This window comes from Schistocerca gregaria, chromosome 2, assembly GCF_023897955.1.
Source record: "Schistocerca gregaria isolate iqSchGreg1 chromosome 2, iqSchGreg1.2, whole genome shotgun sequence".
NCBI classification, from domain to species: Eukaryota; Metazoa; Arthropoda; class Insecta; order Orthoptera; family Acrididae; genus Schistocerca; species Schistocerca gregaria.
In genome coordinates, this window is record NC_064921.1 from 566,572,740 (window position 1) to 566,597,819 (window position 25,080).

The 25,080-nt window shown below is 43.5% G+C and overlaps 1 protein-coding gene across 1 annotated transcript; it reads right to left on the reverse strand.

Annotated features, from left to right (window-relative positions):
• Nucleotides 1–2,439: 2,439 nt before the first annotated feature.
• Nucleotides 2,440–23,246, reverse strand: LOC126332601 (alpha-amylase-like). The gene is made up of 11 exons (XM_049996621.1): nt 23,056–23,246; nt 19,067–19,218; nt 16,563–16,731; nt 14,042–14,157; nt 13,831–13,961; nt 13,621–13,743; nt 13,413–13,534; nt 11,488–11,704; nt 8,703–8,821; nt 7,767–7,922; nt 2,440–2,798 (listed from the first exon to the last, which is right to left on the reverse strand). The coding sequence occupies exons 1-11, from the start codon at nt 23,224–23,226 to the stop codon at nt 2,688–2,690; spliced, it is 1,587 nt and encodes a 528-aa protein (XP_049852578.1). The 5' UTR covers nt 23,227–23,246; the 3' UTR covers nt 2,440–2,687.
• Between the last annotated feature and the right edge of the window lie 1,834 nt (nt 23,247–25,080).

Sequence of the window (25,080 nt, forward strand, 5' to 3'; positions counted from 1 at the left end):
AAGCTGGTTCAACACTCTTGCCAATAGCGCTCGGTCGGTCTTGACGGTCGCCCATCCAGGTGCTAGCAGGATCCGACAGCGCTTAACTTCGGTGATCCAACAGGAACCGGTATTACCACTGCAGCAAGGCCGTTGGCGACTGTTTGTCTGGAGCCTGTAAAAATTACATTTTAGAGACAAATTTCCACTACATTCTATTGCGTTGTTGACAGAGAATATAAGTTGCATTTGGGGCCTTTGAGCCAGCCACGGTGGTCTCGCGGTTCTAGGCGCGCAATCCGGAACCGTGCGACTGCTACGGTCGCAGGTTCGAATCCTGCCTCGGGCATGGATGTGTGTGATGTCCTTAGGTTAGTTAGGTTTAAGTAGTTCTAAGTTTTAGGCGACTAATGACCACAGCAGTTGAGTCCCATAGTGCTCAGAGCCATTTGAACAATTTTTTGGGGCCTTTGAAAAGCTAGCGATGTGGCTACAAATCTCAAATATTTAAGTACATTTTTTGTAACTTCGAGTAGGTAGTACCGGTGATGTGATTCAGTATTTCTAGAAAAGCTTATTTAAGAGTTAGAAGGCGAATTTTCAAATTGTAAGTGAACTTTGATGGCGGGCCGCTTCCATTCCTGCCTGAAAATTTTTTCTCCAGGTCTACTTTAAAACATTCACTTCATAGGATTCCTTTGGTTTCTCTTTTATCTCGTTTTACCCACACCACATGTCACCACGAAAGTATGAACTGAATGAACAATGAAGGACATGAGTCTATGCTTAGCTACAACGATGGCCAAAGATCCTGCCGTAGGTCGTTCAAAAATATCCCCCCCCCCCCCTCCTCTGTTCCGTCTCGGCCCGCTCGAGATGGGTTGTACTGATGACGTTATGTGACATGTTGAGAAAACAAATCATTTATATGACAAAAAATATTTACAATGGTACAAGTACCCCGTTATTTATTTATTGTTTTATCAGAATCAAAGGTTACTTTCACTGAAAGTTGCGGAACTTTGTTGTTTCACTCATACCAAATGTAGATTTTTTAAATATTCATTAACATGTGCAACCTTTATTCTCTGTTAGTTATTATGTTTCATAGATGCTTTAAGTTAATTATTCATGTAGTACTGTTTCTGCAATATATTCAATCCCATGATCGTGGTGTAAATAATGCAGGCATAGATGTGTTTGCAATAGAGTACACGTTGAAAGAATGAGTTGCAACTACAAACGGCCCAAATAAATCGGCAAGAAGGTTTTCACTGAGAACTGGTCTCAAAAGGGAAAGAGTGCGCAACATCCTGAGATAATGTTTGAACCTTCTGCCTTATAAGCTTCAGGTACTTGCAAAGTTGAAACCAGCTGACTTTCTAAGTTGTTTGGTGTTCTGCAGCACCATTATTGGAGTTCACTTAGCCAAGCACAATTTTGAAGAAAACTCGTAGTTACTGATGAAGCACAGTTCGATTTATCCCTTTACGTGAATAATCAGAATGTGAGATCATGGACTGAACAAAAACCATATGACATTCAACAAGTCCTTTACATAGCACAACTTACTGTATGGTGGACGATATGAATATAATGAATAATAGGACCTTTATCTTTTTTTTAAGTGTGAATGGTGTCACTTTGACTGTTAATGTCGATCGTTATATAAGTGCTACAAACATCCCGATCTTGTGGTATCGAGGTTTGGCGACACTGAATGACCTCCCAGTTCCCCGGGCTTAACTGCTCTAGACTGATTTATGCAGTAATTTACAATGTAAAGTCTTTGTCAACAAACCAACCACTTAGAAAATCTGAAAGCAGCCATAAGAAAAGAAATTCAGCTGATAATCAAATGTGCGACTTGCATAAGTTGTCGGCGAAGGTGTTAGTTCATAGGCAGGAGTGCATACAGGATTCAGCAGAGGGTTTCCACTACTCTACTGCTCCATCCGAACAGGCATCGGAAGGCCCATTGATACTGACCGACCGCCGTGTCATCCTCAGCCTATCGGCATCATTGGATGCGGATATGGAGGGGCATGTGGTCAGCACACCGCTCTCCTGACCTTTGTCGGTTTTCGTGACCGGAGGCGCCACTTCTCAGTGAGGTAGCTTCTCAATTCGAATCACAATGTCTGAGCGCAACCTGCTTGCCGACAGCGCTCGGCAGACCCTGACGGTCATCCATTCAAGTGCTAACCAGGCACGACAGCGCTTATCTTCGGTGATATGACGGGAACCGGTTTAACATTGCGGCTAGTCCATTGGCAGCAGAGGGTATCTAAAATTTGTAATTTTTAAAAAAGAGCAATGTTCGTCATTTTCTGATCTTAGAGCTGCAGTTTTGTTGCAGAAAGTTCAGTATGAATGAAATCACACTAAACAAAAATATGCACGTTTACCAATTGTCACTGAGTACAAGGAAAGGAAATGCATGTAAAATGACTGAACCGGTTATGGTATGCCCAATATAATATTTATTCAGTTTTATGACTAGCTGTTTCAGATTTTATAACAAATAAACACGTCATGCAAGATACATCTAGGTCTGAATAATTTTCTGCACCACCAAAACACGTCTCGAAAATCTGCTGTTACAAAACTTGCATTAAGTTACTACATTAGTCGCTGAGTCCGTGATACAGTTCTCCGGCCGTAGGAAGCACGTGTTTCTGCCGCGGTGGTGCTGGGTGGCGCCTCTCTTAGCAGATGGTGGTTGGTGACACGGTGGTGCCGCTGGTGCTACCGCTGGTGCTACCGCTCGTACTCGCAGTGGGGGCCACAGTGGTGCCGTTGTTGCTGCCGATCAGTGACTGCAAACACATACCGCGTATAGTGTAATATACACTGACTCATTTCCTTACCTATACAAATAAATAAATGAAATATATTTGGAACTTGAATTAATTCTAGCTTCTGGCGAAGAGAAGGCAGTAGCGGTACTAGGGCAGAATAGTGGATTGCTGTGTAAGACCTAGTTGACAGCATAAGCATCAGGCTCTCAGATTTGTGTGTGACCTTCGAGTGGAGTGAGAAGAACACATATATCTAGTGCCTTGTACATGACGGATTTTGTATGTACGAAACTGCATTCGCGGTTAGTACTAATCACCTGCTTTCGTCTGAATCAATATGCTGCGGAAAGCCACCGTTTTCTAATAGAAGTGTATGGGAGAACAGATTCTCTCGGAAACAACGCGCAGCGATTGGTGTATCAAAGACAACGATTTTGAGGTGAGTGACTAACTGCGTCCTGGTCGGTGCGGTGTGTCATCAGCTGCTGCCGTGGAGTCGGACAGTAAATGTTGAACGCTACTAAGCACAATTATTCAATCTGAATCGCGCACTAGACAAAGGTGCGAAATATGGTCAGACTCATGAAAAAGTCGTTCCACATGATGAGAATGCCATGCCGCTTGTTGCAATGCGAGCGAAGGCAATATTGAAGGGACTACAGTGGGATGTCTTAACCCTGAAGTCATATTCACCAGACATGGGCCCTTTATTTGTTTCCGTATATGCAGCGTGACATTTCTGAAAAACACTTTAATTTTTAACGAGATCGAAAACTACCTCATAAGAACCTGGAATCTTTATCCCGAAATCCACTGTGACTCAGAATGTGGGAAAAGTTGGAGCCGCCGAAGAACAGTACTTTCAGTAAATTATCATATACCCTACTATTAAAATAAACACAACAGCGAGAATAAATTCAAGTGCTCAATTTGTTACGAAGGTGAACCATTTCTTGCATCGCTTTCTTTCTGCTCTAAAAGGTCCCATTAACTCTCATTGAAAATTGCATCGATTGGAAAGGACAAATACGTATTATATAATGTGATTATTATTATTGTATATATCATGTACATCTACATCTACATCCATAGTCGGCAAGCCACCTGACGGTGTGTGGCGGAGCGTACCTTGAATACCTCTATCCGTTCTCCCTTCTATTCCATTCTCGTATTGTTCGTGGAAACAAGGATTGTCGGTATGCCTCTGTGTGGGCTCTAATCTCTCTGATTTTATCCTCATGGTCTCTTCGCGAGATATACGTAGGAGGGAGCAATATACTGCTTTACTCCTCGGTGAAGGTATGTTCTCGAAACTTCAACAAAAGTCCGTACCGAGCTACTGAGCGTCTCTCCTGCAGAGTCTTCCACTGCAGTTTATCTATCATCTCCGTAACGCTTTCGCAATTACTAAATGATCCTGTAACGAAGCACGCTGCTCTCCGATGGATCTTCTCTGTCTCCATTATCAACCCTATCTGGTACGGATCCCACACCGGAGAGCAGTATTCAAGCACTGGGCGAACAAGTGTACCGCAACCTACATCCTTTGTTTTCGGATTCCATTTCCTCAGGTTTCTTCTCAGTCTGGCATCTGCTTTATCGACAATAAACTTTATATTATCATTCCATTTTAAATCACTCCTAATGCGTACTCCCAGATAATTTATGGAATTAACTGCTTCCACTTGCTGACCTGCTATTTTGTAGCTAAATAATAACGGCTCTTTCTTTCTTTCGCAGCACATTACACTTGTCTACATTGAGATTCAATTGCCATTCCCTGCACTATGTGTCAATTCGCTGCAGATCCTCCTGCAATTCAGTACAATTTTCCATTGTTACAACCTCTCTATATACCACAGCGTCATCAGCAAAAAGCTTAAGTGAACTTCCGATGTCATCCACAAGGTCATTTATGTATATTGTGAATAGCAACGGTCCTACGACACTCCTCTGCGGCACACCTGAAATCACTCTTACTTCGGAAGACTTCTCTCCATTGAGAATGACATGCTGCGTTCTGTTATCTAGGAACTCTTCACAACAACAAATACAACACCAGTTTAAACAAAAAATTTACATGATAAACTATATACACTCCTGGAAATGGAAAAAAGAACACATTGACACCGGTGTGTCAGACCCACCATACTTGCTCCGGACACTGCGAGAGGGCTGTACGAGCAATGATCACACGCACGGCACAGCGGACGCACCAGGAACCGCGGTGTTGGCCGTCGAATGGCGCTAGCTGCGCAGCATTTGTGCACCGCGGCCGTCAGTGTTCCCCTGTTTACCGTGGCATACGGAGCTCCATCGCAGTCTTTAACAATGGTAGCATGCCGCGACAGCGTGGACGTGAACCGTATGTGCAGTTGACGGACTTTGAGCGAGGGCGTATAGTGGGCATGCGGGAGGCCGGGTGGACGTACCGCTGAATTGCTCAACACGTGGGGCGTGAGGTCACAGTACATTGATGTTGTCGCCAGTGGTCGGCGGAAGGTGCACGTGCCCGTCGACCTGGGACCGGACCGCAGCGAGGCACGGATGCACGCCAAGACCGTAGGATCCTACGCAGTGCCTTAGGGGACCGCACCTCCACTTCCCAGCAAATTAGGGACACTGTTGCTCCTGGGGTATCGGCGAGGACCATTCACAACCGTCTCCATGAAGCTGGGCTACGGTCCCGCACACCGTTAGGCCGTCTTCCGCTCACGCCCCAACATCGTGCAGCCCGCCTCCAGTGGTGTCGCGACAGGCGTGAATGGAGGGACGAATGGAGACGTGTCGTCTTCAGCGATGAGAGTCGCTTCTGCCTTGGTGCCAATGATGGTCGTATGCGTGTTTGGCGCCGTGCAGGTGAGCACCACAATCAGGACTGCATACGACCGAGGCACACAGGGCCAACACCCGGCATCGTGGTGTAGGGAGCGATCTTCTACACTGGCCGTACACCTCTGGTGATCGTCGAGGGCACACTGAATAGTGCACGGTACATCCAAACCGTCATCGAACCCATCGTTCTACCATTCCTAGACCGGCAAGGAAACTTGCTGTTCCAACAGGACAATGCACGTCCGCATGTATCCCGTGCCACCCAACGTGCTCTAGAAGGTGTAAGTCAACTACCCTGACCAGCAAGATCTCCGGATCTGTCTCCCATTGAGCATGTTTGGGACTGGATGAAGCGTCGTCTCACGCAGTCTGCATGTCCAGCACGAACGCTGGTCCAACTGAGGCGCACAGGTGGAAATGGCATGGCAAGCCGTTCCACAGGACTACATCCAACATCTCTACGATCGTCTCCATGGGAGAATAGCAGCCTGAATTGCTGCGAAAAGTGGATATACACTGTACTAGTGCCGACATTGTGCATGCAATGTTGCCTGTGTCTATGTGCCTGTGGTTCTATCAGTGTGATCATGTGATGTATCTGACCCCCGGAATGTGTCAATAAAGTTTCCCCTTCCTAGGACAATGAATTCACGGTGTTCTTATTTCAATTTCCAGGAGTGTAGATTGAACAAACATTAAACGGATAAGACTATGTAGGAATATCGGTAGACACAATCCAGTGGAGAGCCCTATCCAGAGCTTCATATAGATTGTTGACGCAACCAGGGAACACCTGTTCGGACACTCATTTACAATGTTGCCAATTGAGTAAGTGACACCACAGCCACAAGGAGAGTCAGTGTAAAAGCTCCAATTGGGCATGTTGCAGCTGCACATGCCTTCCTCAGTGATATTTCTGTTAAGCTGTACCCATATCTTCCTTGTATGATGAAACATTGGAACTTCAACAGACGGGTTGAAAATAACTCGCGGTTCTGGGTTTTCGTGTCATGCCATTCACGTTTCCATTCAGCGTTGAATCCAGTCGACAGCATTTGCATTTCCCCTTCATATTCTTGTCTTCTGAATTTGAATAGTTTCCTAGGCAGCGAGAGACACATTTTTACAAACTTCCCTGTGAATGTTGTGGAAAGCTGCCTTCGACGGAGGTTAGCGTGACAGATGTTCGACAGTATTGGCAGCTGGCAATGTGTTGCTATAGTTCTCATAGCTGAGTGCAAATGAACTTCAACTATCTTTACATGAGCGCTCCGGAGACAAATTCATGCGTAGTGTTTTGCAGAGTACACCAGCGCGTGTTTGTACCCTCTTAGAGGTGTTAGAAATATGTTTACGATATGTTAGCGTTCTGTCTTAAAGTGATGGAATGGTCTTTTGGCTTCTCGTTGCATTTACTATGACAGGAGGATAAAACTGTCGGCTGATCATTGTTAATGCTAGATCTCTAGAGAGGCGGAAAAGACATACTTCTGTTTAGAAACGTTAGCTGTAGATCGGTATGTCTTAAAATATTTATTGTGATGCTGTTTCTTAGGTGCTCTTCACATTCAAAAAGATCTTAACTCTGATTTCAAACTGCAACAACATCTGCGTATTGGAATTTCCGGGAGGTCAAGTTCGGTTAGTTTGTCGCGTAGAGGTTGAATAACACCAGAGCAAGAACAGAGCCTTGAGGCAATCCATCACTGGGCACAAGTCACCCGCTCTTCTTATCACCCTGATGTGCTTTAAACTGCAGATCGATCAACATGTTCCATAAGACGTCACCTAAAGATTTACAAGGTATTGTTTACAGCTATTTCAACACTAGGCTCTCGCGCCTTTATGTCGTAAGCTGGGGACAGGTCAATGAAAATAAGGCCAGTACTGAGTTTCTTTTGGTAGGCAGTTTCTGTGCGAATAGTCAAGGAGAGCATTTCTCGCGGTAGCATTTATGTGGTCTAAATCCGTCTTGTTCAAATGGCAGCACAGACAAAGTCATGATGAATACTGCTGTAGATTGTTTCCTGCATTCGCAAGGAAACAGCCACTGGATGCAATAGGTGCACACCGTAACCCGGAATATTCGCCATGCTGAGTAATATACTGCTCTCTGTTGATCAGCAAAACGAACACGTGTGTGCGACTTACCCCTTCATGGATCGCCAGGACACCGTCGTCCTCGGAAGCCAGGATCTCGATGGTGGCTGTACCGTCTTCGCCGACTGTCACACTCTTTCCGGTGCAGCTCATTCCATTCACGTCACCAGAAATAACGTCGCAGTAGGTACCAGCAGGCAGGCAAGTCTGCGCAGAAAGAAAATGAAGAACTTACTCACAGGATCCTGCATAATTACTATTTATTCGCAGTCACTCTTAATAGCAGATATAAAATATTGTAACACAGGTAGTTGACAGTGTACCCTCACGCATACATTAATTTTACCATATGGTGTAAGTGCATAAAAGAATGTTTCCAAACGTATTAATAATTCATCACATACATTTTCCGGGTGATTTGTAAAAGGGAATAGGGGAGTGTATTTTTGTGTTTCTAAACAGGTTAATCATCTTATTGTTCCTGCGTGAGTGGGATACACGAGAAATCTATTATTTTCCCCAAGGAAAATTGCATTCCCTAATGAATACATTTTATGGAAAGTCTGTGACAAACTGCTGTCAATGTTTCTGCAAGACAGTGCCAGTTTCGACAGAAAAAAATCCTGTTATAGTTTCACATCATTGTTTGTGGACTATTAACTGAAAGCATACGTTAGTTTATTATTTGAAAAAAGGGAGTAAATTACTGTGATTATCGATGTGCTACTCTTAAAAGTTCAAAGATAACACAACCTATTTACCTGTGTAATCGTAACTACAGCACACGAATGTCATTGAAAGACATCACGTATATAAATGAAATTTAATTAATGTGTAAATCGTTGTTTCGCAATGGTATATATTTCAGAGGTCCATCGCTGGTTTTTTGGTAGCTTAGTCTGAATGAGCTGCGTATTTATTAACAATATATATTCACGCATGCATATAGCAGCAAAAACAGGAATATTTTCTACAATAGGACCTCACCTGGATGGTCGCTTTCAGGTCGGAGGACTCCTCGTCATTGATGGCAATGAATCCCTTGGTACCTCTGCAGAAAGCGATCTGCCAGTCGCTGCCCGACCACCAGTTGGTCACCTCAGTTGCTGTGAAGGAACAAGCGAAACGTTACTATGACTATCAATCATATTCAAGCACATTTAGTGAATGCGGAATGAAATAGCAGAATATTTTGTTTGTTTATTTTACATCTCTATTTCTTGTATTTGCAGGCCGTATTCTTCCCAAACAGCGCGTACCACTCTTGGGCGTGCATTGCTGAAGACACTAGCACTGCATTCAGGAGGAACGTAAACAAATCCCCATTCCACATTCCTGTGTTATGTTGGCCGCAATTTCCTGAAATCATTTCAAGAATATGCAGGAACAGACGATCCATCGAAGTCCCATTCTGTTCGGTCCCTCGTTTGCAACTAACACAGTCCGTAGTCTTGGCGCAAAGTGTTTAACCAGCATAGTCATAATCATATTCACAGTCCCTAGGTACGTCAAAGTTCCTGGGTTTGTTTCCAATTACTGCGTAAATTTCGAATAAATATCAGCAACAGTGGGGCCGAAGACTTCTGGCATAAGAAATCACCCTCGATCTGCCAACGGCCTTGTCAAAGAGGGCACAGGAGTTGACAGAGGTTCAGGCCACACTCTTGTCCTTCGAGTGGGGAACTGCTACTAAAAGGATGAAGAATCAACAATGATCAATGGCAAGTAGAAGGAGAAGTCAATGGAAATCTCTGCATTAAAGACACATAATGTTTATGCACAGAACACGTGGTCTGTAATTGAAAAAGTGCCATCATGCTCTTTCCATTAGCAAAAGGTTCCAGGTAACTTCCCCATTCGGATCTCTGGAAGACGATTGCCTAGGTGGCGGTAACCACGAGAGAAAGATGGAATGGCTAATGCCGGATTCGGTACTTGGAGTGTATGAAGTTTCAACATGGAAGGGAAGTTAGAAAAGGTGAGCAGTGAAATCCACATTCTCAGTCCAGATGCTGTGACGGTTGATGAAATGAAGTGGAAAGAAGATGAAGAGTTCTGATAAGACGAATATGCGGGAATGTCAGCAGCAGCAGCAGCGGAAAATAGGAAAAAATGAGTAGGGTTTGTTACGAATCGAACATGGTAGAGAGCGAGTTACTGTAGGTAGGTCCAGTGGTATGGTTCTTCCCGACAGAATCGACACCAAACCAACGCCAACAACCATATTTTATATATAAGTTTTAGCACAAAGTGAAGATGAAAAATGGAGACATTATGTGAGGATATTGAATGGGTATTTCAGTATGTAAAGGGAGATGATAAAATAATAATCATGGAGGATTGGAATACGGTAGTAGGGGAACGAGTAGAAGGAATTACGGGAGAATACGAGCTTAGGTGAACAGTAATGGGAGAGGAGAAGGTTAACGGATTTCAGCGTTAAATTTCTGCTAGTAATAGCGAATAGACTGTTCAAAAATCACAAGAGTGGGAGGTGCTGTTGAATAACATTGGAGGAAGGAAGAAGGTCCAGATGCTTTACATCATGTTAAGGCAGCGATTCAGAAATCACATACTGGATAGTAATCCGTACCCAGGACCAGTATACACTGGCATCACAATTTAGTAATGACGAAGAGTAAAATGTAGTATTTTTTGCGTCCTTCAAAAAACTTTCACTCCACAATGGAGTGTAAACTGATACGGTACACGTGCAACATTTTTAGCAGCTCAGTCCGAGTATGCACCCTTGCAAAGAGATATGCCCTTTGTATATTAAGGTCTAAGTTCTTCTCACAGTCTATTATGAATTCTTATTCAGTGTGGTATTATTGCGCGACGTTATTGGAGATGGGAGACAACAATACCTCGACCTCGAACATGACAGTCTCTCCGCAAAAGACGTCAGGCATGTCACCTCCGAAATTAATATCAACCAAAACAGCCTCATGCTAAAACCCCATACCGTACCACAGAGCGTTCTGGTATTTGAACCAGACAGCGTGTGATCCAGAGGTCCAGTAGTATACTTTGCAATGCCACATCTCATTGTGAAACAAATTATGGAGATGGGAAGTTTCTCCTAAGTACGCGGCCCGAATAGCAGTCTCCATCTGGAGAATCTCAGTGCTAGAGCCTATTAACGTACTCTTCAACCGAGGGAGGTGTGAAGTGCCTAAACTAGCGAGTACTCAGCTAGCACTCCATGTTAATAGCACACAAGTCATCAAGTCGTACCTACACAGTAATGACGCACACAAGTCATCAAGTCTTAGCAACACAGTCATGAAAGACCTACGATTACCGTTACACCAAAGATACGTTTCAGTACAGCTGGTTGTGGATCAGCATCGTAGGAACAACTGAGAAACTACTGACTATTGGAAAAATATTTAACAGTTCCAGTTTGGAAAAGCCGTTATGAACTGGAGGGAGAGTGCGACGTTCACTACGTAACGTAGACTACCGAGACCAGCTGACGGCAAAAATATAAGGAAGCACAGCGACCGGTCAACATTGTGTTGCCCCCTTGGGTGTGTTTATGTAGTTCAGTTTTATTTAGTAGTTATCGACGTTGATATTTTCTTCGTAACGTACAAACTGTGCCTAGAACTGTGGCACTTGGCACTGAATTTTTAGGGAAAATTAACGTACGCTGTTTACTAGAAGGGCGAGACTTTCACGAGGAGTGCGAAACTGTGAAATATTTTTCGATCACGGTGGGCCACGTTCAAGCTTTAGACATTGGGTCCTTTGGAGTGGACGATCTTACCTCCAACGACGTTCCTGAACTCGGCCATGTTGTAGATCTGCCTCCACCGATGCTCACACACCCAGGGACTGGCGCACGAGCCGTCTTCGTTGAAGGTGGGCGAGATGATGTTCTGGTTGCTGTCCTGTGGGGGACCCTCGTCCGATGAGCTGAACTCGTAGCTGGACATCACTCGGGGCAGACCGTAGTTGTAGGCAAGCATAAAGGCCACCGCTATCTGCAAAATACCCGATATCATGGAATGCTGTCACTGGCCTTATATTTGGGAGGAATGGGATACAGAAAACCACCACAACATTCCGATTAGTATGTCTTATTGTTTCTACACTGCAAGCGTAGTTCCATCACCGACACCATTTTGTTGCTTCGCCATTGCTCTATTGAACTGATGCGACACGTATGGAATTCTCGATCTCGCTAACACAGGGCGATTCAAAAGATTGCGTACAAATGAAAGGAGCTAACAGACGAATCGATGTACAACGACTTTGGAATGGGAACTTACGGTCTTGGAAGTTTTGGAATATCACAAACAACAATGACAATCAATGACTTTCGCCTCAAGTTAAGGAAAGATAATGTGCTGTTTACTCGATAACATAGTCAAATAGAGGACATTTTCAAACCTGCGTCCATCACATCCAGTACAGACATAACATATTCGCAGAAAATTCTGGCGCACTCTTCCAAGTAAACCAGACAGCGTAAGAACGTTGTTGGACTTCGAAACTATACTGGCGAGAAGTGCTTTTTCGTCGGAGACGTGTCACATTCACAAGGCCTCCGATATGCTCCCACTGAAACTAAATAAATCAAAAGGCGTCACATTACGGGACCCAAGTGGCCATGCAATTGGACCACCCCTCGGCCCCCACATCTGGGTAGCGTGTATTAAGTACGTTACTTATTTGCACACAAAAGCGTGCAGATGCTCCGCCTAATTACAGCTGCTTACAAAAACAGTTCATTATCTTTACGAAATTTAAGATGCGTGTTCGTTTATTGCCCTTGTTGTTCCTAACATTACAAAAAATTCACTGGCTCAGGATTAGTTTTTATCACCATATCCTGTTCCAAAGCTGTTATATTTCGATTTCTTTCCCTGTTTCTTTAATTTGTGTGCAAGCTTTTGAGTGACCATGTATATTAAACCTCTGCCCCATTATAAGAACTAACGCAAGTAATTTCTCTCTCTGTGTTTCGCCCTCCAAAAGAAATTTTCAGAAATTAGTAGACCGAAACTAACTCAAATATTTGTCTACTTACGTATTATTCAGAGAATGTACATATTTCACGGCTGTTCTCGTAAAAACATTGTCAGTAAATCACTAGAGTGTCAGTCAGCTGTACTACTTTCACAAATCCTTATTCATACTTACCGAGGTTTCACTGACGTGTTTTTCAATAATGTGATGCACTATCATTTGTTAATGTAAGTTTTACATAAGTTTTCATCCTGTCCTACTAATTAAGCACTACTTGTGTGAATATCCCTTCAGTAACACTGGGATGCAGAGAGCACATCAAACAGGAAACACAATGGTGGACTTTCTTCCTCTGTTTGTGGAAATGGGGTCATTCTGGCACAGCAGTAAAGTGTGGGATTCTGAAGTAGAATCTACATCTACATCTACATCCATACTTCACAAGCCACCTGACGGTGTGTGGCGGAGGGTACCTTGAGTACCTCTATCGTTTATCTCTTCTATTCCAGTCTCGTATTGTTCGTGGAAAGAAGGACTGTCGGTATGCCTCTGTGTGGGCTCTAATCTCTCTGATTTTATCCTCATGGTCTCTTCGCGAAAATGACTTGTGATAACGAAGTGACCAGTGACTAGTTTTCTAAATATTACTAAACCACCAACAGGTTGCGTTAAAATGGCTTAAAATAATTATTTCCTGTAGTTATTCGTTACGTTTCATACCTTGTACATCTTGGGGCTCTGGAAGGTGAGAATATCACCGGCGCCTCCGTGACCTCTCTGGTTGTCATGATTATCCACAAAAGACAGAGCACTCATTCCAGCAACCATACCCCAAGGTTCACCTGCCAAGAGAAACAGTACCATGAAAGGCAAGTTCCTTAAGTTCAGCTAAATATTCAGTCTGAGACAACAGCGTCGTGAAACGTACCGAAGTTGCTGAGGTCCTTGAGAGGGCTGTTCCTCTTCACGGCAGCTGACAGCGCTTGCCCGAAATAGAACTCAGTGATTCTTCCAATGGACAGGTATTCATTCTTGGAAACAGCCTCAGTACCTGCAAGAAAATTGTGACTCGATTCAGCTACTTTTGAGTTCTATTGTCAAACCGTCTGTCAGTTTCACAATGATGTTCGTAAGTTACCTGGATCGATGACTTCCTGGTAGATGAAGGGACGCAGACCCTCCGCAAATCCGTGTTCGGTATTGAGGTTGTTCAATCTTCCATAGATGTTCTGCAGATCAGATGGCCACATGTGTTTGGCAGCGTCAATCCTGCGCAAACGCACAAAATAGCACGAGTTCTTCGCTCTGTTTGTAAGGTGGTAATCTAGTTTTGAGAAAGAGACCCTCACCTGAAGCCTGCGACACCGGCGTCGATGAGTGTGTTCAGGTAATCCACAATCTTGCCCCTCACGTACTCCTGGCTCTGGTCGAGGTCGTGCAGTCCAGTGAGTTCGCAGTTGCGGACCTGAGTGTGAAAGGAACGCAACAGTGGTAAGCAGAGCGCCTGTGATTTTTACACAGAATGACTACTTAAATGCGAGGGCTAACTGTGGTACTATTTCACTAAAATGTTCTTGAACTCGTTAACGTAAAAAATTATTAAAAATCGGTTACCAGTGCCGTATATTACTGTGTTATCACGAAGGCTGTAACACATGCAAGTGTAGATATTTTTATTGTTGACTGAGAACCATGTATTGAAGATCACTACGTCAGTAGTTACTTCATTTGCAGTTATAGCTGTTATGAGTAGCATGGTGTTAGGTTGGGTAGTACCTCCAAGTACAGGTGACAAGAACATGCCGTTAACGCTTATTTTCCCCTGGGCAGCAGGTCAGGAGTCGAAGCGTGGACAAAAAGGCAACCGATACTGACAGTCATAGGCCACTTAGTGGTGGAGTTATAGACATTGCAGAAAACATCAGGTAGTACATTATATGACCTGTTTGTGGGAAGAAGGTCGATGCAGGGAAAAAACAATCAACACACTGATGTGTGTATGTATTAAGGTAGCACGTTTTAAAAATATCTTTCCTTATACCTGTTACAGCCTTTACAGCACAGGACACAACGTTACCGTTTGCTTTGCAGACTTGGACTGTATGTATAATCAGTTATTATTCTAGTATAAAAGACCATATATAAACGTTATACTGGAATTTGTACAGTATTTCTGTTCCGTACTGCCGTTTTAGTGTTCAGGCCAAACAAGCCTGTTAAACAGAAGTTCCTTATATCCTTCAAAATGACAAAATTACTATAAAAATATAAACGTACCGGAATGTCAATTGCTCCCTTAAATTATCCATACCTCTTCATCCTCTTCCGTTAATGTTATGATTAAGGTTCGAGAGCATGAGCTCATTCTTGTTTTTCTAATGCGAAATATGACATATCAGGTTTGTAATTTTCAGTATGAGTACAATACTGATAGGAACGTGCGCAATCACCAATAATCCCACTATAATATGGATTAAATGACGCTTCTTAAAATAGAAAAGGATACCGAAAGCTAAGTCAGATTCGATACTGGCAAAAGTTTCCAGGACGCATTTAATATTATAGAAATCAAACCACTATCTTCTGTAGCTGTGTGGCGTATTATAACGACATTGCACTGAATTATACAAACTACATTGCAGGACATTTCACGTCTGTGTACGAGTATACAGCCGGCTAGCTACATTAAGGTGCTTCGGGAGTACAGCACTGTTATTCTGCTACCTCTCCTGTTCCGTCAGCATATGGTGCGTGCAAAGAGTGACTCTGATTTAGTTTCCCTGTTATCTCAAATTACTATGACGTTTCACCATTTTCTAACCGTAATGGCGTATTTTTCAGAGATGATGTTACGTTGCGTAAGACCTGCAGAGATGAAATAAATCATGTCGTGCTGCGGTGTATTTACTGGATTACATTTCATCTGTGGTCAACAATAAGGGCAGTGCCGAGCTAACACCTGCAGAGCACGACTGCATATCAGTCTTGCGGCGTGACGAGATTTAAACGCTCTTGAAGCTTTATACGTTGAAATAATAACTGTCATCATGCCGCTTCTTCGACGTTAGCTAACATTTGAGACATTCGATGCTTTTTTTGTATTAAAAGTAAAATTGTCTTCCGACTCGAACTCGGGACCTTTGCCTTTCGCGGGCAAGTAGATTAGATTAGATTAGATTAGATTAATACGTGTTCCATAGATCATGAATACGACACTTCGTAATGATGTGGAACGTGCTCTACGAACTGAGCAAGCAAGACTCACGCCCCGTCCTCATAGCTTTACTTCTGCCAGTACCTCGTCTCTTACCTTCCAAACTTTACAGAAGCTCTCCTGTGAACCTTGCAGAACTAGCACTCCTGAAAGAAAGGATATTGGGGAGATATTGCTTAGTCACAGCCTGGGTGATTTTTCCGGAATGAAATTTTCACTCTGCAGTGGAATGTGCGCTCATATGAAACTTCTTGGCAGATTAAAAGGCAAAGGTCCCGAGTTCGAGACTCGGTTCGGCACACAGTTTTAATCTGCCAGGAAGTTTCATATCATCTCACACTCCGCTGCAGAGTGAAAATCTCATTCTGAAAATTATCTTCAAATCACTAAAATTATATCAGCCAATACATAGGCACTGCACATACGACATTAAGCCGTTCTTTAACAGAGCATTTAGTCAATTTACGCATGAGAATTTATCTAAAATTTCGTTGGTGAAACCGTCTTGTGAAACCGGATGAATCTCTTTGACAATACCAAGTATTAATGAAGGCCGGTGAGACGACTGTGACACTTCGATTCTCAATATACTGCTAACGTGTTATAGTACGCTTGCTACATTTTTCTCCTGGATTCTGGAAGGAGAGGCGACTCACGTTGTTGGCGTCCTGGTAGTTGTTGACGGTGCACGGGGTGTGGAAGTGCTCCTTGGTGTAGGGCACCGCGGGGTAGTCGTAGTTGGCCGTGTCTACGCTGCTCCCACCAGTGGTGCCGACGCCGTCCCACGTTCCCGTCATGTGGTTAAACACGGCGTCCACGTAGATACTGCAAAAGCAACCGCATTCGCTCAACAACCACATCGTCACACTGCATACCACAGACTGTTTCAAAAGAAAATGTTGTTGTTGTTGTTGTCTTCAGTCCAGAAACTGGTTTGATGCAGCTCTCAATGCTACTCTATCCTGTGCAAGCTTCTTCATCTCGCAGTACTTACTGCAACCTACATCCTTCTGAATCTGCTTAGTGTATTCATCTCTTGGTCTCCCTCTACGATTTTTACCCTCCACGCTGCCCTCCAGTACCAAATTGGTGATCCCTTGATGCCTCAGAACATGTCCTACCAACCGATCCCTACTTCTGGTCAAGTTGTGCCACAAACTTCTCTTCTCCCCAATCCTATTCAATACTTCCTCATTAGTTATATGATCTACCCATCTAATCTTCAACATTCTTCTGTAGCGCCACATTTCGAAAGCTTCTATTCTCTTCTTGTCCAAACTATTTACCGTCCATGTTTCACTTCCATACATGGCTACACCCCATACCAATACTTTCAGAAATGACTTCCTGACACTTAAATCTATACTCGATGTTAACAAATTTCTCTTCTTCAGAAACGATTTCCTTGCCATTGCCAGTCTACATTTTATATCCTCTCTACTTCGACCACCATTAGTTATCTTGCTCCCCAAAAAGCAAAACTCCTTTACTACTTTAAGTGTCTCATTTCCTAATCTAATTCCCTCAGCATCACCCGACTTAATTCGACTACATTCCATTATCCTCGTTTTGCTTTTGTTGATGTTCATCTTATATCCTCCTTTCAAGACACTGTCCATTCCGTTCAACTGCTCTTCCATGTCCTTTTCTGTCCCTGATAGAATTACAATGTCATCGGCAAACCTCATCGTTTTTATTTCTTCTCCATGGATTTTAATACCTACTCCGAATTTTTCTTTTGTTTCCTTCACTGGTTGCTCAATACACAGATTGCATAACATCGGGGACAGGCTACAACCCTGTCTCACTCCCTTCCCAAACACTGCTTCCCTTTCATGCCCCTCAACTCTTATAACTGCCTTTTGGTTTCTATACAAATTGTATTCGTACCTCAGTTGCTTAAAATGCATAGAGCTATGTTCTTTACCTGCAGCTAAGTGAAAGGTTTCTCATCTTTTATTCTTGAAGCATCTTCAGTAGCCTGTAATTAATGAATTATACAGCAGTAACATACCTCTAACTACTACATAATTCATTTAACCCACATATAAAAACAGACATGTATTACAGGCCACTGACGATGCGCCATAAATAAAAAAACGCGTATGCTAAAAAACAAACTGACTCATTTAGTCGCAGAGAGGGGGCCGGCCATTGTGGCCGAGCGGTTATAGGCGCTTCAGTCTGGTACCGCGCGGCCGCTACGGTCGCAGGTTCGAATCCTGCCTTGGGCATGGACTTGTGTGATAGTGCTCAGAGCCATTTCAACCATTTTGCAAAGGCGGATCATCGGAACATATCTCCACTGACATATATGATCATGCACTTATAGTTTTTTGTGATGAGTAATTTAGACTTGTCCCTGCAAAACTGCTGGTTTCATTAAGAAAAATTACACTTCAAGACAGGTAAAGTCATTTATGTTTCAGCGGAAACACTCCATTTGTAACACAGAAATTTAGGTATTATCGTGTATGTAAGTTTCCTAGCATGATTTTTATCGATTCCGAAGTTAAATAATGTAATCCAAAGGGATGGACGATTATACGCTGTATCGACTGCCTGTAGCACAACGGTCAGCGTTCAGATTCAGCAACAAGCACTATTAATCACAAAAGGCGCAACAGAATGTGAATTGAGCGCACCATTCTAACTCTGCGAGTGGCACATATCAGATATTATTGCAAAGAATCCTAAGACAAAGCAACTCCCCTACGAAAGAAAGTTCTTACAGACCGTCGCTTCTGCTGCTGCTTGTCGGTTCTGGATTCTTACCAAACGCGATTACCGGAAGCTGACGAGAGGTTTCAAAGGAGAGTTATATGATCCATCACAGGTTGTTTAGACACCGAAGTATGAGTATAGAGGGAATAGCCTTAGTCAGAAAATTCCAAGAGCTGGCGTTTCAACAAGAGTCAGTACTTTTCGCTTAACAACACGGTTTTGGCTTAACCACAGTAGCTTGGGGTAATTTGGTCCGTTCCATCAGCGAATGAAATAGTAGGTGTGGGAGGCTGAGAAGGCGTTACTGTAGTGCACAAGCTACAACGTTTCATGGCTCCCTCATTACAAAAGTAGTTCGTTATATAGACCCCACTTTCGATTTCCAGCCCTGTGGCGCCTTGCCACACATCTCGAGCTTGTGAGGGCGTCCTCTTACCGGATTCCTGCGGCGTTGCAGCGCTTCACCATGTCCCTGAACTCCTCCTCGTTACCGGAGCGGGTGACGAGTTTGTACGACGCCGGCTGGTACCTCTCCCACCATGGTCGGTTGCTTGCGGTGATGGCCAGGTTCTCGCTGGGTGGTGACACCTGGAAAGAGAATTCCCTGTATTGTTATACTTGCGTTCAGAGCTTTCTAAGTTGGACCAGGAGGAGAGAGCAATACCTGAAAAACTGAAAATGCATTTACATTATCATACTGAAGTCGGCGGTGACAAATTATGTCCGTTGTACCTCTCAGTCCAGTTTCTAAACGATTAGAAACATACATGAGTCTCCTATTATGAAATTTAATTATGTCTGATGCTTCAGTTTATGAAAATATTTTCGAAGACTTTTCTTGCGGCACTTATTAAAATTTAGATAGTGTCGTAACTTTGTATCGTATCTTTGGTTCAAACACCTCACAGGTACTACGTATATTAAAATAATGGAAGGGCACTTAAAATACACTGAATAATTCGCTATTTGTTTTTTATTTTTCACTTTGTTTATTCTTCACTTTCCGTAATTCCTTGAAGTGAGAACAATTTTAGCGTTTCCAGTGCTGCTACGGGAAATGGTAATTAATCCGAAATTCCGGACTGTAAGATCAACACAGCCTGTATTCTGACAACAGTCATAGACAGTTTCGGTAAAATACATACTCAGTAAGGTATTTCCTTCCTTTACTTCACATTTTAGCACGTTTTTTTGTAGATTTTGTCATGAAAATATAGTAACTAAACAAAACGATAGGTACAGCTGTCCACAGCTCGTAGTCTAGCAGATAGCGTTGCTGCCCCTGAGTACCGGGTTCGATTCCCGCCCAGGTTGGGGATTTTCTGTGCCCGCGGACTGAGTGTTTGTGTTGTCCTCATCATTTTATCACCATCACTATGATGATGGGCTAGTGATAGCGGCTAGATTGGACTGCGTAAAAAAATGGAGTGTGAACAAATTGGGACTTTGTACGGTCGCTGGTGACCACGCAGTTGAGCGCCCCCCAAACCAAACATCATCACCATCATTGTAGTTATAGCTACTTGATCCCTGTAACAGACAGTAATTCCTAATATCGATTTACCGAACCTGATTTTTCCAGACTGATCATGATAAATGTCAGAGATTCATTACGGAACTCAAACAATCAAAAGGAGCAAGTTGTAAAACATCTCTTACCGAAATAAATTCTATATTATCGGTAGATAGAGCACGATGTGCCGTAGGTCAAAATGAGATGTGCGGGTTGTAATTATTCTGGGTGTATTTGAACGTCAATAGAGGCGACTCCCTCTACTTCCAATATTATATACAAAACAGAGCAGTAACAAACCTTGAAAAACTGTAATATTTATTTAGTTAGTGACGACAAACTAAACCTTGTGTGGCATTTACAGAGGCGCAAGTGTTTCAATTTCGTGATTCTGCGGAAGCCAGAGAGCCAGTTTCACTACTTTTCTACTGAAGGAACTTTTAATTTCCCCGTTCTGTCTGTCCCCTTTCCATAAATATAGCAAGAGACATGGAAACTGGTTCCTCTTTTTTAGTATGCGGAGGCGCTAATCAAGTAATGTCGAAGTCGGCCCGTAGCGATGATAGGTTGCCAGAATATACATATCACTGTTAACGATATGACTAGGAACAGTATGACTTTTTTGTTACAACTTTATGTTGGAAAGCCAGTTATTATATGGTTGAGAAATTTAACACAGTGAAAGAGCAGGAGAAACGAAGTCTGAAACAAAATTAATAGCTGAAGGAGTAAAGTGTGTGGGGAAATACAGTCTGCTTCTCCTAAATAAGACAAAGGATATCGAAACGGCTGCTTTGGTTAAAATAATAAGGAGGAAACGGTGCACGTAGGAAAACAGAATATTAAGTGCCACTGAAAAATATATAAAATGGAGTGACTGAATTACTCGAGAAGCGCGGCAAGGTTGAACAAACCTGGAAAAAAATGATGTAAGTGAAGAAGTAGGAGAGGGAAAGTAACGTGGGGCTCATGTTAACACATCCAGTACTAGGTACCCTCGTGGTGCATGTGACAACAGTTGTAAACTGTTGGTATAGACAAAAATAACTCTTCTCCTTCTTGTCAGTAGCGTTTACCACTTCTAAGTACGCCCCGGCAGCTGAGTGGTCAGCGCGACAGACTGTCAGTCTTAAGGGCCCAGGTTCGATTCCCTGCTGGGTCGGAGATTTTCTCCACTCAGGGACTGGGTGCTGTGCTGTCCTAATAATCATTATTCCATCCCCATCGACGCGCAAGTCGCCGAAGTGACGTCAAATCGAAAGACTTGCACCAGGCGGGCGGTCTATCCGACGGGAGGCCCTCGTCACACGCCTACCGCTTCTAACATGGGCTGCTCTGTACTCGCGTTCTGGGAAAGTTATGTTTATTTACCCTTTCGGCCGAATGCCTTCCCTGTCGCCCGTATAGAGAAAGTATGCTCATTCTTCTTCCCAATGCTTGTTGCCTCCTGCAGTGCTTGGTCAAAGTAGAGTTTGAAGGTTGTGCTCTACCATAGCAATGCGTGGGTGCGGTACTGATTTGCCTTCTTTAATAAAAACGGTTTAATTACACTGTAGCGGTCAACGTACAAGTAGCAGCGTGATAGGTCCAATATGATCGAGATTGGCTATAGTTTCACACGGGGTAAAGTCGTGTGCGTCCTCGTCTGCAAACTGTGTAAATTTGTCCTGTGTGTGATCGTATTTTGTTTCTGTATGGTATTTCCTGATGCGAAATACGGTAATCAACTCAGAAATTGCCTAAACGAGTGTGGAAAACAGCCTACAAATCATAGGCTGGGATGTGCTCCACTAACGGACTTAAATCCGCCACGCGCGTATTCTATCCGGAGCCGACTTAGCTTCTTGTTTCTCCAAATGTACCGCATTGCACTTAACGATATACGAGGTGGTAATAGCACGGATTACAGAAGACAAATTGTGGTGTGCGTACTGTAAGACCTTCGGTACACACACCATCAGATTTGACTTGTCGCTCTAACGAAGTAGGCGAGTGTCAGCAATATGTGTCGTGGTCTCATCGTGGCGTGTTTATCTTCTGCCGTTTAGAGTAGCAGATTGACGGTGACCAACTTTAAACAGAACTTGATTAATATTCGCACACATTTATTAAAATAATAAACAACATAGATATTACGTAACTTGATTCTGGATGCTATTTACAACTGACAATCTGAAGTTCCTTTGGTCTTGGTACATTCATCTTATTCTCAAATGTCTCTGATACTTGACAAAGTGTCTATTCATTTACGTTCATGGCTATGTACAGGAATATGGTAATCTTGTTAGCTGCAGACTGAAACTTGACTATAGACTGGTACAGACTAATGCAGACTGACTAATCGGCGGTCTGTACACTCGTTATAATATCTCGCGCGTTCATGTACCACTGCGCGAGTGTGATCCGCGAGGAGAAAAGGTTCTACGTTAGCAGCAATCTCATTGGCTGGGAGACATATTAATACGCGGATCGGCGGAAGCAGAATTTGGTCCATCTCTTAGGCAGCCCCATCTCGTAGTTCGGAGACGGACGAGCGCTGCGCCTGTACTTTTGTGCTTCGCGGGGCGCGCTCTATTGGGAAAGTTGTGTACGCGCTGACTACGCGGAACTATGTACATAACACAAATTAAGAGGGAGGGAGCATTTGGTTAGTGGGTTAGCTATTGACTGAACGATACTACCTCATCGTCAATACGGAGAGAGTGGTTTTGTAATCAGTTAGAGATAAAGTATCGACTGAAAATTGAAGGTATGATGTACTACGAATTCACAATACACATAGTTAACCCCTTCTCCATCAAACAAGCCCAGATGAACTCAGAGACCACGTTGGACAGCTAAAGCAAACTGAATATTTCCCTTGTGGGCCACGGTTCACTAACTCATTCATCCTTCCCTGTGTTTGCTCTCACCTGGACACCGCCGTAGTTCTTCGGCGACAGGAAAGTCTCGCACTCGTTGGCAATGTCGGTCCACTTCCACTCGAACAGGTGAACCATGACACTGCGGCCCTCCACCACATTGGGCTCCCACTGCGCTTTCGCGCAGGCCACGAGCGCCGCCAGGACGAGAAAACCTATCATGGTGACCAGAGGGGCGATGGCGTCCAGTTTGAGGCAGCCGGCTCTTATATAGGCCGGGCGTCTGTGTGCGCAGCTGGGGCGCTCGCTCGCGCCCGACGCCGGCGCTCGCGTCGTGGCAAACACATGTGGCGCTGTAAGCACCAAGGTACTGGTAGCAGTTGTGCCTATGCCGCTGATTCATTGTGTATTTTGACTTCACTATTCTCTACTTTGAAATCTCACAATTAGGATTCCAGTATGTTCCGACAGCGAATTCTGAAAACTTACAATGGGAGGCCACGACGATGGGATTCAGATTTACTTCAGAGTTTGTACACATTTAGTAGGCCATTAAAACAACATAATATGTAAGCAGTAAGGTGCCCTACTCTGGAAATTTCGAGAAATAACGTGAGAGAAGTTTTACGCTTCTATTATGTGTCCTACATATCTCTATGTATGTGTCATGGCCTTCCATTGTCAGTATGGGCACTCTCCACTGTGTACAACCATTTATCACACGTTATTTTCGGGATCAGGAAAATCCTCCTATTTATTTTGTAACTAAGAGCCCAACAATTCTAAATATCTTTCTCTCTCTGAAATATGTTCTCAATATTTTTGAATGTGCGTGCGACCTTCTGACGGTGAATCAGGGCTAAGACTACCGTATCGCCGACCGGTGTGACAGAGCGGTTTTTCGCACTACAGTCTGGAACCGTGCGACCGCTACGGTCGCAGGTTCGAATCCTGCCTCGGGCATCGATGTGTGTGATGTCCTTAGGTTAGTTAGGTTTAATAGTTCTAAGTTCAAGGGGACTGATGACCTCAGAAGTTAAGTCTCTTAGTGCTCAGAGCCATTTGAACTACCGTGTCATCTACAATCTTTTCATATGCCCCGTTAAGGGAAATTGTGTACAAATGCATGTGTCCAGTCCGAACCGGTGTTCTCACCCACATACTTGACGTAAACGGAACTGCTCCAAGAGCTCTCTAAACTTTCAGAGTGGCGTTACTCTTCTCACATCCAGTTCTAGTAATGAAGTGAGTTGAGCTGAAAACGTGGCTACTCCATGGACCCTAAGAATATCACTGAAAGATGAAACTGAGATAATTAAACGTGACAGGTTAAAATCTCGACCCTCCGAAACTTAGGATTTGGGATGTAGTTTTCATATCCAATTACAGACATAATAACAACAATGTATATTCCATGAACGGTACAAAACGGTGGTCATACCTAATGCGGCATTAAGGTGTGAGCAACTGTCTCCTCAGTAATGCAGTATCATTGTTGTTAAGAAGGCTTCTCTTTCCTCGTTAGCTTCTGCCTGCAGTTGACTATGTATGATACGAGTGCTGTAGAAGATATTTCATCGATGCAGCATACCTTGTGTCCAAATTCAGCACGGATTTAGAAGGCGTCGCTTCTCCGAAACTCAGATTGCCCTTTTCTAACATGACATCCTGCAAACCATGGATGAAGGGAAACAGGCAGATTCCATATTCCTAGGAATCCGAAATGTATTTGATACGGTGGCCCGCTATAGACTCTTAACAAGATACGAGCATACGGAATAAGATTCCCAGGTATGGGATTGGCTCTAACACTTCTTAAGTAACAGTAGCCAATACGTTGTCCTCGATAGCGAGTGTTCATCAGAGACAAGCGTATCGTCAGGAATGCCTTGTTACGACAGAACCGCTCTTATCCTCTATATACACAAATGTTCTGACGGAGAGGGCTGTTTGCTGGTGATGCTGTGTTGGGGACGAAGATGCTGTCGTTGAATGACTGTAGGACGTTACAAGATGTTTTATACCAAGATTATAGTCGGTGTGATAGATAACATCTTGTTCTAAATGTAGAAAAAA